Source organism: Schistocerca nitens, unplaced genomic scaffold (genome assembly GCF_023898315.1).
Source record: "Schistocerca nitens isolate TAMUIC-IGC-003100 unplaced genomic scaffold, iqSchNite1.1 HiC_scaffold_299, whole genome shotgun sequence".
Taxonomy (NCBI): Eukaryota; Metazoa; Arthropoda; class Insecta; order Orthoptera; family Acrididae; genus Schistocerca; species Schistocerca nitens.
Window position 1 is genome coordinate 1 of NW_026045836.1, and position 11323 is coordinate 11323.

General features: G+C 67.7%; 1 protein-coding gene across 1 annotated transcript; it reads right to left on the reverse strand.

Annotated features, from left to right (window-relative positions):
* Positions 1–24: 24 nt before the first annotated feature.
* Positions 25–11063, reverse strand: LOC126226289 (uncharacterized; the record flags this gene model as incomplete). Its single annotated transcript, XM_049942218.1, has 7 exons — positions 10450–11063; positions 8392–10249; positions 7059–8303; positions 4656–6889; positions 2587–4500; positions 554–2478; positions 25–440 (listed from the first exon to the last, which is right to left on the reverse strand). Coding segments are annotated over exons 1-7 (10206 nt in total), but the record flags the coding sequence as incomplete, so codon positions are not given.
* Between the last annotated feature and the right edge of the window lie 260 nt (positions 11064–11323).

Here is an 11323-nt window from a genome sequence, read left to right on the forward strand (position 1 = left end):
CTGTTCCTGCGCAGCTGTTCCTGCGCAGCTGTTCCTGCGCAGCTGTTCCTGCGCAGCTGTTCCTGCGCAGCTGTTCCTGCGCAGCTGTTCCTGCGCAGCTGTTTCTGCGCAGCTGTTGCTGCGCAGCTGTTCCTGCGCAGCTGTTTCTGCGCAGCTGATTCTGCGCAGCTGTTTCTGCGCAGCTGTTTCTGCGCAGCTGATTCTGCGCAGCTGTTTCTGCGCAGCTGTTTCTGCGCAGCTGTTTCTGCGCAGCTGTTTCTGCGCAGCTGTTTCTGCGCAGCTGCTTCTGCGCAGCTGTTTCTGCGCAGCTGTTTCTGCGCAGCTGTTTATGCGCAGCTGTTTCTGCGCAGCTGTTTCTGCGCAGCTGTTTCTGCGCAGCTGTTTCTGCGCAGCCGTTTCTGCGCAGCCGTTTCTGCGCAGCCGTTTCTGCGCAGCCGTTTCTGCGCAGCCGTTTCTGCGCAGCCGTTTCTGCGCAGCCGTTTCTGCGCAGCCGTTTCTGCGCAGCCGTTTCTGCGCAGCCGTTTCTGCGCAGCCGTTTCTGCGCAGCCGTTACTGCGCAGCCGTTTCTGCGCTGCCGTTTCTGCGCAGCCGTTTCTGCGCAGCCGTTTCTGCGCAGCCGTTTCTGCGCAGCCGTTTCTGCGCAGCCGTTTCTGCGCAGCCGTTTCTGCGCAGCCGTATCTGCGCAGCCGTTTCTGCGCAGCCGCTTCTGCGCAGCCGCTTCTGCGCAGCCGTTTCTGCGCAGCCGTTTCTGCGCAGCCGTTTCCGCGCAGCCGTTTCCGCGCAGCCGTTTCCGCGCAGCCGTTTCCGCGCAGCCGTATCTGCGCAGCCGTATCTGCGCAGCCGTTTCTGCGCAGCCGCTTCTGCGCAGCCGCTTCTGCGCAGCCGCTTCTGCGCAGCCGCTTCTGCGCAGCTGTTTCTGCGCAGCCGCTTCTGCGCAGCCGCTTCTGCGCAGCCGCTTCTGCGCAGCCGCTTCTGCGCAGCCGCTTCTGCGCAGCCGCTTCTGCGCAGCCGCTTCTGCGCAGCCGCTTCTGCGCAGCCGCTTCTGCGCAGCCGCTTCTGCGCAGCCGCTTCTGCGCAGCCGCTTCTGCGCAGCCGCTTCTGCGCAGCCGTTCCTGCGCAGCCGTTCCTGCGCAGCCGTTCCTGCGCAGCCGTTCCTGCGCAGCCGTTCCTGCGCAGCCGTTCCTGCGCAGCCGTTCCTGCGCAGCCGTTCCTGCGCAGCCGTTTCTGCGCAGCCGTTTCTGCGCAGCCGTTTCTGCGCAGCCGTTTCTGCGCAGCCGTTTCTGCGCAGCGGTATCTGCGCAGCCGTTTCTGCGCAGCCGTTTCTGCGCAGCCGTATCTGCGCAGCCGTTTCTGCGCAGCCGTTTCTGCGCAGCCGTTTCTGCGCAGCCGTTTCTGCGCAGCCGCTTCTGCGCAGCCGCTTCTGCGCAGCCGCTTCTGCGCAGCCGCTTCTGCGCAGCCGTTTCTGCGCAGCCGCTTCTGCGCAGCCGCTTCTGCGCAGCCGCTTCTGCGCAGCCGCTTCTGCGCAGCCGCTTCTGCGCAGCCGTTTCTGCGCAGCCGTTTCTGCGCAGCCGTTTCTGCGCAGCCGTCTCTGCGCAGCCGCTTCTGCGCAGCCGCTTCTGCGCAGCCGCTTCTGCGCAGCCGCTTCTGCGCAGCCGCTTCTGCGCAGCCGCTTCTGCGCAGCCGCTTCTGCGCAGCCGCTTCTGCGCAGCCGCTTCTGCGCAGCCGCTTCTGCGCAGCCGCTTCTGCGCAGCCGCTTCTGCGCAGCCGATTCTGCGCAGCCGATTCTGCGCAGCCGCTTCTGCGCAGCCGATTCTGCGCAGCCGCTTCTGCGCAGCCGCTTCTGCGCAGCCGCTTCTGCGCAGCCGCTTCTGCGCAGCCGCTTCTGCGCAGCCGCTTCTGCGCAGCCGCTTCTGCGCAGCCGCTTCTGCGCAGCCGCTTGTGCGCAGCCGCTTGTGCGCAGCCGCTTCTGCGCAGCCGCTTCTGCGCAGCCGCTTCTGCGCAGCCGCTTCTGCGCAGCCGCTTCTGCGCAGCCGCTTCTGCGCAGCCGCTTCTGCGCAGCCGTTTCTGCGCAGCCGTTTCTGCGCAGCCGTTTCTGCGCAGCCGTTTCTGCGCAGCCGCTTCTGCGCAGCCGCTTCTGCGCAGCCGCTTCTGCGCAGCCGCTTCTGCGCAGCCGCTTCTGCGCAGCCGCTTCTGCGCAGCCGCTTCTGCGCAGCCGCTTCTGCGCAGCCGCTTCTGCGCAGCCGCTTCTGCGCAGCCGCTTCTGCGCAGCCGCTTCTGCGCAGCCGCTTCTGCGCAGCCGCTTCTGCGCAGCCGCTTCTGCGCAGCCGCTTCTGCGCAGCCGTTTCTGCGCAGCCGTTTCTGCGCAGCCGTTCCCGCGCAGCCGTTCCCGCGCAGCCGTTCCCGCGCAGCCGCTTCCGCGCAGCCGCTTCCGCGCAGCCGCTTCCGCGCAGCCGCTTCCGCGCAGCCGTCTCCGCGCAGCTGTTTCTGATTTTCTGATGAGACTTCACTGCAACAGCATGGGTGACGAACTCCGTACGCGCGCGTGGTCTAGAGATCCTACCACGCGCGTACGGGATTCAACTTTACATGTTCAACTGCCCAAAAAACATTGAACATGGAGGTACGCTCCTGTAACCGGAGGCTATAGAGTGTTTCTGCGCCGCTGTTTCTGCGCCGCTGTTTCTGCGCAGCTGTTTCTGCGCAGCTGTTTCTGCGCAGCTGTTTCTGCGCAGCTGTCTCTGCGCAGCTGTTTCTGCGCAGCTGTTTCTGCGCAGCTGTTTCTGAGCAGCTGTTTCTGCGCAGCTGTTTCTGCGCAGCTGTTTCTGCGCAGCTGTTTCTGCGCAGCTGTTTCTGCGCAGCTGTCTCTGCGCAGCTGTCTGCACAGCTGTCTCTGCGCAGCAGTCTCTGCGCAGCTGTCTCTGCGCAGCGGTCTCTGCGCAGCTGTTTCTGCGCAGCTGTTTCTGCGCAGCTGTTTCTGCGCAGCTGTTTCTGCGCAGCTGTTTCTGCGCATCTGTTTCTGCGCAGCTGTTTCTGCGCAGCTGCTTATGCCTAGCTGTTTCTGCGCAGCTGTTTCGGCGCAGCTGTTTCGGCGCAGCTGTTTCGGCGCAGCTGTTTCGGCGCAGCTGTTTCGGCGCAGCTGTTTCGGCGCAGCTGTTTCGGCGCAGCAGTTTCGGCGCAGCTGTTTCGGCGCAGCAGTTTCGGCGCAGCAGTTTCGGCGCAGCAGTTTCGGCGCAGCAGTTTCGGCGCAGCAGTTTCGGCGCAGCAGTTTCGGCGCAGCAGTTTCGGCGCAGCAGTTTCGGCGCAGCTGTTTCGGCGCAGCTGTTTCGGCGCAGCTGTTTCGGCGCAGCTGTTTCGGCGCAGCCGTTTCGGCGCAGCCGTTTCGGCGCAGCCGTTTCTGCGCAGCCGTTTCTGCGCAGCCGTTTCTGCGCAGCCGTTTCTGCGCAGCCGTTTCTGCGCAGCCGTATCTGCGCAGCCGTATCTGCGCAGCTGCTTCTGCGCAGCTGCTTCTGCGCAGCTGCTTCTGCGCAGCCGTATCTGCGCAGCTGCTTCTGCGCAGCTGCTTCTGCGCAGCTGCTTCTGCGCAGCGGCTTCTGCGCAGCCGTTTCTGCGCAGCCGTTTCTGCGCAGCCGTTTCTGCGCAGCCGTTTCTGCGCAGCCGTTTCTGCGCAGCCGTTTCGGCGCAGCCGTTTCGGCGCAGCCGTTTCTGCGCAGCCGTTTCTGCGCAGCCGTTTCTGCGCAGCCGTTTCTGCGCAGCCGTTTCTGCGCAGCCGTATCTGCGCAGCCGTATCTGCGCAGCTGCTTCTGCGCAGCTGCTTCTGCGCAGCTGCTTCTGCGCAGCCGTATCTGCGCAGCTGCTTCTGCGCAGCTGCTTCTGCGCAGCTGCTTCTGCGCAGCGGCTTCTGCGCAGCCGTTTCTGCGCAGCCGTTTCTGCGCAGCCGTTTCTGCGCAGCCGTTTCTGCGCAGCCGTTTCTGCGCAGCCGTTTCTGCGCAGCCGTTTCTGCGCAGCCGTTTCTGCGCAGCCGTTTCTGCGCAGCCGTTTCTGCGCAGCCGTTTCTGCGCAGCCGTTTCTGCGCAGCCGTTTCTGCGCAGCCGTTTCTGCGCAGCCGTTTCTGCGCAGCCGTTTCTGCGCAGCCGTTCCTGCGCAGCCGTTCCTGCGCAGCCGTTCCTGCGCAGCCGTTCCTGCGCAGCCGTTCCTGCGCAGCCGTTTCTGCGCAGCCGTTTCTGCGCAGCCGTTTCTGCGCAGCCGCTTCTGCGCAGCCGCTTCTGCGCAGCCGCTTCTGCGCAGCCGCTTCTGCGCAGCCGCTTCTGCGCAGCCGCTTCTGCGCAGCCGCTTCTGCGCAGCCGCTTCTGCGCAGCCGCTTCTGCGCAGCCGCTTCTGCGCAGCCGCTTCTGCGCAGCCGCTTCTGCGCAGCCGTTCCTGCGCAGCCGTTCCTGCGCAGCCGTTCCTGCGCAGCCGTTCCTGCGCAGCCGTTCCTGCGCAGCCGTTCCTGCGCAGCCGTTCCTGCGCAGCCGTTTCTGCGCAGCCGTTTCTGCGCAGCCGTTTCTGCGCAGCCGCTTCTGCGCAGCCGCTTCTGCGCAGCCGCTTCTGCGCAGCCGCTTCTGCGCAGCCGCTTCAGCGCAGCCGCTACTGCGCAGCCGCTACTGCGCAGACGCTACTGCGCAGACGCTTCTGCGCAGCCGCTTCTGCGCAGCCGCTTCTGCGCAGCCGCTTCTGCGCAGCCGCTTCTGCGCAGCCGCTTCTGCGCAGCCGCTCCTGCGCAGCCGCTCCTGCGCAGCCGCTCCTGCGCAGCCGCTCCTGCGCAGCCGCTCCTGCGCAGCCGCTCCTGCGCAGCCGTTCCTGCGCAGCCGTTTCTGCGCAGCCGTTTCTGCGCAGCCGTTTCTGCGCAGCCGTTTCTGCGCAGCCGTTTCTGCGCAGCCGTTTCTGCGCAGCCGTTTCTGCGCAGCCGTTTCTGCGCAGCCGTTTCTGCGCAGCCGTTTCTGCGCAGCCGCTTCTGCGCAGCCGCTTCTGCGCAGCCGCTTCTGCGCAGCCGCTTCTGCGCAGCCGCTTCTGCGCAGCCGCTTCTGCGCAGCCGCTTCTGCGCAGCCGCTTCTGCGCAGCCGCTTCTGCGCAGCCGCTTCTGCGCAGCCGTTTCTGCGCAGCCGTTTCTGCGCAGCCGTTTCTGCGCAGCCGTTTCTGCGCAGCCGTTTCTGCGCAGCCGTTTCTGCGCAGCCGCTTCTGCGCAGCCGCTTCTGCGCAGCCGCTTCTGCGCAGCCGCTTCTGCGCAGCCGCTTCTGCGCAGCCGCTTCTGCGCAGCCGCTTCTGCGCAGCCGCTTCTGCGCAGCCGCTTCTGCGCAGCCGCTTCTGCGCAGCCGCTTCTGCGCAGCCGCTTCTGCGCAGCCGCTTCTGCGCAGCCGCTTCTGCGCAGCCGCTTCTGCGCAGCCGCTTCTGCGCAGCCGCTTCTGCGCAGCCGTTCCTGCGCAGCCGTTCCTGCGCAGCCGTTCCTGCGCAGCCGTTCCTGCGCAGCCGTTCCTGCGCAGCCGTTCCTGCGCAGCCGTTCCTGCGCAGCCGTTCCTGCGCAGCCGTTTCTGCGCAGCCGTTTCTGCGCAGCCGTTTCTGCGCAGCCGTTTCTGCGCAGCCGCTTCTGCGCAGCCGCTTCTGCGCAGCCGCTTCTGCGCAGCCGCTTCAGCGCAGCCGCTACTGCGCAGCCGCTACTGCGCAGACGCTTCTGCGCAGACGCTTCTGCGCAGCCGCTTCTGCGCAGCCGCTTCTGCGCAGCCGCTTCTGCGCAGCCGCTTCTGCGCAGCCGCTTCTGCGCAGCCGCTTCTGCGCAGCCGCTTCTGCGCAGCCGCTTCTGCGCAGCTGTTTCTGCGCAGCCGCTTCTGCGCAGCCGCTTCTGCGCAGCCGCTTCTGCGCAGCCGCTTCTGCGCAGCCGCTTCTGCGCAGCTGTTTCTGCGCAGCCGCTTCTGCGCAGCCGCTTCTGCGCAGCCGTATCTGCGCAGCTGCTTCTGCGCAGCTGCTTCTGCGCAGCTGCTTCTGCGCAGCGGCTTCTGCGCAGCCGTTTCTGCGCAGCCGTTTCTGCGCAGCCGTTTCTGCGCAGCCGTTTCTGCGCAGCCGTTTCTGCGCAGCCGTTTCGGCGCAGCCGTTTCGGCGCAGCCGTTTCTGCGCAGCCGTTTCTGCGCAGCCGTTTCTGCGCAGCCGTTTCTGCGCAGCCGTTTCTGCGCAGCCGTATCTGCGCAGCCGTATCTGCGCAGCTGCTTCTGCGCAGCTGCTTCTGCGCAGCTGCTTCTGCGCAGCCGTATCTGCGCAGCTGCTTCTGCGCAGCTGCTTCTGCGCAGCTGCTTCTGCGCAGCGGCTTCTGCGCAGCCGTTTCTGCGCAGCCGTTTCTGCGCAGCCGTTTCTGCGCAGCCGTTTCTGCGCAGCCGTTTCTCTCGTTTCTGCGCAGCCGTTTCTGCGCAGCCGTTTCTGCGCAGCCGTTTCTGCGCAGCCGTTTCTGCGCAGCCGTTTCTGCGCAGCCGTTTCTGCGCAGCCGTTTCTGCGCAGCCGTTCCTGCGCAGCCGTTCCTGCGCAGCCGTTCCTGCGCAGCCGTTCCTGCGCAGCCGTTCCTGCGCAGCCGTTTCTGCGCAGCCGTTTCTGCGCAGCCGTTTCTGCGCAGCCGCTTCTGCGCAGCCGCTTCTGCGCAGCCGCTTCTGCGCAGCCGCTTCTGCGCAGCCGCTTCTGCGCAGCCGCTTCTGCGCAGCCGCTTCTGCGCAGCCGCTTCTGCGCAGCCGCTTCTGCGCAGCCGCTTCTGCGCAGCCGCTTCTGCGCAGCCGCTTCTGCGCAGCCGCTTCTGCGCAGCCGTTCCTGCGCAGCCGTTCCTGCGCAGCCGTTCCTGCGCAGCCGTTCCTGCGCAGCCGTTCCTGCGCAGCCGTTCCTGCGCAGCCGTTCCTGCGCAGCCGTTTCTGCGCAGCCGTTTCTGCGCAGCCGTTTCTGCGCAGCCGCTTCTGCGCAGCCGCTTCTGCGCAGCCGCTTCTGCGCAGCCGCTTCTGCGCAGCCGCTTCAGCGCAGCCGCTACTGCGCAGCCGCTACTGCGCAGACGCTACTGCGCAGACGCTTCTGCGCAGCCGCTTCTGCGCAGCCGCTTCTGCGCAGCCGCTTCTGCGCAGCCGCTTCTGCGCAGCCGCTTCTGCGCAGCCGCTCCTGCGCAGCCGCTCCTGCGCAGCCGCTCCTGCGCAGCCGCTCCTGCGCAGCCGCTCCTGCGCAGCCGCTCCTGCGCAGCCGTTCCTGCGCAGCCGTTTCTGCGCAGCCGTTTCTGCGCAGCCGTTTCTGCGCAGCCGTTTCTGCGCAGCCGTTTCTGCGCAGCCGTTTCTGCGCAGCCGTTTCTGCGCAGCCGTTTCTGCGCAGCCGTTTCTGCGCAGCCGTTTCTGCGCAGCCGCTTCTGCGCAGCCGCTTCTGCGCAGCCGCTTCTGCGCAGCCGCTTCTGCGCAGCCGCTTCTGCGCAGCCGCTTCTGCGCAGCCGCTTCTGCGCAGCCGCTTCTGCGCAGCCGCTTCTGCGCAGCCGCTTCTGCGCAGCCGTTTCTGCGCAGCCGTTTCTGCGCAGCCGTTTCTGCGCAGCCGTTTCTGCGCAGCCGTTTCTGCGCAGCCGTTTCTGCGCAGCCGCTTCTGCGCAGCCGCTTCTGCGCAGCCGCTTCTGCGCAGCCGCTTCTGCGCAGCCGCTTCTGCGCAGCCGCTTCTGCGCAGCCGCTTCTGCGCAGCCGCTTCTGCGCAGCCGCTTCTGCGCAGCCGCTTCTGCGCAGCCGCTTCTGCGCAGCCGCTTCTGCGCAGCCGCTTCTGCGCAGCCGCTTCTGCGCAGCCGCTTCTGCGCAGCCGCTTCTGCGCAGCCGTTCCTGCGCAGCCGTTCCTGCGCAGCCGTTCCTGCGCAGCCGTTCCTGCGCAGCCGTTCCTGCGCAGCCGTTCCTGCGCAGCCGTTCCTGCGCAGCCGTTCCTGCGCAGCCGTTTCTGCGCAGCCGTTTCTGCGCAGCCGTTTCTGCGCAGCCGTTTCTGCGCAGCCGCTTCTGCGCAGCCGCTTCTGCGCAGCCGCTTCTGCGCAGCCGCTTCAGCGCAGCCGCTACTGCGCAGCCGCTACTGCGCAGACGCTTCTGCGCAGACGCTTCTGCGCAGCCGCTTCTGCGCAGCCGCTTCTGCGCAGCCGCTTCTGCGCAGCCGCTTCTGCGCAGCCGCTTCTGCGCAGCCGCTTCTGCGCAGCCGCTTCTGCGCAGCCGCTTCTGCGCAGCTGTTTCTGCGCAGCCGCTTCTGCGCAGCCGCTTCTGCGCAGCCGCTACTGCGCAGCCGCTTCTGCGCAGCCGCTTCTGCGCAGCCGTTTCAGCGCAGCCGTTTCCGCGCAGCCGTTTCCGCGCAGCCGTTTCCGCGCAGCCGTTTCTGCGCAGCCGTTTCTGCGCAGCCGCTTCTGCGCAGCCGCTTCTGCGCAGCCGCTTCTGCGCAGCCGCTTCTGCGCAGCCGCTTCTGCGCAGCCGCTATTGCGCAGCCGCTTCTGCGCAGCCGCTTCTGCGCAGCCGCTTCTGCGCAGCCGCTTCTGCGCAGCCGCTTCTGCGCAGCCGCTTCTGCGCAGCCGCTTCCGCGCAGCCGCTTCCGCGCAGCCGCTTCCGCGCAGCCGCTTCCGCGCAGCCGCTTCCGCGCAGCCGCTTCCGCGCAGCCGCTTCCGCGCAGCCGCTTCCGCGCAGCCGCTTCCGCGCAGCCGTTTCCGCGCAGCCGTTTCCGCGCAGCCGTTTCCGCGCAGCCGTTTCCGCGCAGCCGCTTCCGCGCAGCCGCTTCCGCGCAGCCGCTTCCGCGCAGCCGCTTCTGCGCAGCCGTTTCTGCGCAGCCGTTTCTGCGCAGCCGTATCTGCGCAGCCGCTTCTGCGCAGCCGCTTCTGCGCAGCCGCTTCTGCGCAGCCGTTTCTGCGCAGCCGTTTCTGCGCAGCCGCTTCTGCGCAGCCGCTTCTGCGCAGCCGCTTCTGCGCAGCCGCTTCTGCGCAGCCGCTTCTGCGCAGCCGCTTCTGCGCAGCCGCTTCTGCGCAGCCGCTTCTGCGCAGCCGCTTCTGCGCAGCCGCTTCTGCGCAGCCGCTTCTGCGCAGCCGCTTCTGCGCAGCCGCTTCTGCGCAGCCGCTTCTGCGCAGCCGCTTCTGCGCAGCCGCTTCTGCGCAGCCGCTTCTGCGCAGCCGCTTCTGCGCAGCCGCTTCTGCGCAGCCGCTTCTGCGCAGCCGCTTCTGCGCAGCCGCTTCTGCGCAGCCGCTTCTGCGCAGCCGCTTCTGCGCAGCCGCTTCTGCGCAGCCGCTTCTGCGCAGCCGCTTCTGCGCAGCCGCTTCTGCGCAGCCGCTTCTGCGCAGCCGCTTCTGCGCAGCCGCTTCTGCGCAGCCGTTTCTGCGCAGCCGTTCCTGCGCAGCCGTTCCTGCGCAGCCGTTTCTGCGCAGCCGTTACTGCGCAGCCGTTTCTGCGCAGCCGTTTCTGCGCAGCCGTTCCTGCGCAGCCGTTCCTGCGCAGCCGTTCCTGCGCAGCCGTTCCTGCGCAGCCGTTCCTGCGCAGCCGTTCCTGCGCAGCCGTTCCTGCGCAGCCGTTCCTGCGCAGCCGTTCCTGCGAAGCCGTTCCTGCGCAGCCGTTCCTGCGCAGCCGTTCCTGCGCAGCCGTTCCTGCGCAGCCGTTCCTGCGCAGCCGTTTCTGCGCAGCCGTTTCTGCGCAGCCGTTCCTGCGCAGCCGTTCCTGCGCAGCCGTTCCTGCGCAGCCGTTCCTGCGCAGCCGTTCCTGCGCAGCTCTTCCTGCGCAGCTGTTCCTGCGCAGCTGTTCCTGCGCAGCTGTTCCTGCGCAGCTGTTCCTGCGCAGCTGTTCCTGCGCAGCTGTTCCTGCGCAGCTGTTCCTGCGCAGCTGTTCCTGCGCAGCTGTTCCTGCGCAGCTGTTCCTGCGCAGCTGCTTCTGCGCAGCTGCTCCTGCGCAGCTGTTCCTGCGCAGCTGTTCCTGCGCAGCTGTTCCTGCGCAGCTGTTCCTGCGCAGCTGTTCCTGCGCAGCTGTTCCTGCGCAGCTGTTCCTGCGCAGCTGTTCCTGCGCAGCTGTTCCTGCGCAGCTGTTCCTGCGCAGCTGTTCCTGCGCAGCTGTTCCTGCGCAGCTGTTCCTGCGCAGCTGTTCCTGCGCAGCTGTTCCTGCGCAGCTGTTCCTGCGCAGCTGTTCCTGCGCAGCTGTTCCTGCGCAGCTGTTCCTGCGCAGCTGTTCCTGCGCAGCTGTTCCTGCGCAGCCGCTTCTGCGCAGCCGCTTCTGCGCAGCCGCTTCTGCGCAGCCGTTTATGCGCAGCCGTTTATGCGCAGCCGTTTATGCGCAGCCGTTTCTGCGCAGCCGTTTCTGCGCAGCCGTTTCTGCCTAGCCGTTTCCGCGCAGCCGTTTCCGCGCAGCCGTTTCCGCGCAGCCGTTTCCGCGCAGCCGTTTCCGCGCAGCCGCTTCCGCGCAGCCGCTTCAGCGCAGCCGCTTCTGCGCAGCCGCTTCTGCGCAGCCGCTTCTGCGCAGCCGCTTCTGCGCAGCCGCTTCTGCGCAGCCGCTTCTGCGCAGCCGCTTCTGCGCAGCCGCTTCTGCGCAGCCGCTTCTGCGCAGCCGCTTCTGCGCAGCCGCTTCTGCGCAGCCGTTTCTGCGAAGCCGTTTCTGCGCAGCCGTTTCTGCGCAGCCGTTCCTGCGCAGCCGTTCCTGCGCAGCCGTTCCTGCGCAGCCGTTCCTGCGCAGCCGTTCCTGCGCAGCCGTTCCTGCGCAGCCGTTACTGCGCAGCCGTTTCTGCGCAGCCGTTTCTGCGCAGCCGTTCCTGCGCAGCCGTTCCTGCGCAGCCGTTCCTGCGCAGCCGTTCCTGCGCAGCCGTTCCTGCGCAGCCGTTCCTGCGCAGCCGTTCCTGCGCAGCCGTTCCTGCGCAGCCGTTCCTGCGCAGCCGTTTCTGCGCAGCCGTTTCTGCGCAGCCGTTCCTGCGCAGCCGTTCCTGCGCAGCCGTTCCTGCGCAGCCGTTCCTGCGCAGCCGTTCCTGCGCAGCCGTTCCTGCGCAGCCGTTCCTGCGCAGCCGTTCCTGCGCAGCCGTTCCTGCGCAGCCGTTCCTGCGCAGCCGTTCATGCGCAGCCGTTTCTGCGCAGCCGTTTCTGCGCAGCCGTTTCTGCGCAGCCGTTTATGCGCAGCCGTTTATGCGCAGCCGTTTCTGCGCAGCCGCTTCTGCGCAGCCGTTTCTGCGCAGCCGTTTCTGCCTAGCCGTTTCTGCGCAGCCGTTTCTGCGCAGCCGTTTCTGCGCAGCCGTTTCTGCGCAGCCGCTTCTGCGCAGCCGCTTCTGCGCAGCCGCTTCTGCGCAGCCGCTTCTGCGCAGCCGCTTCTGCGCAGCC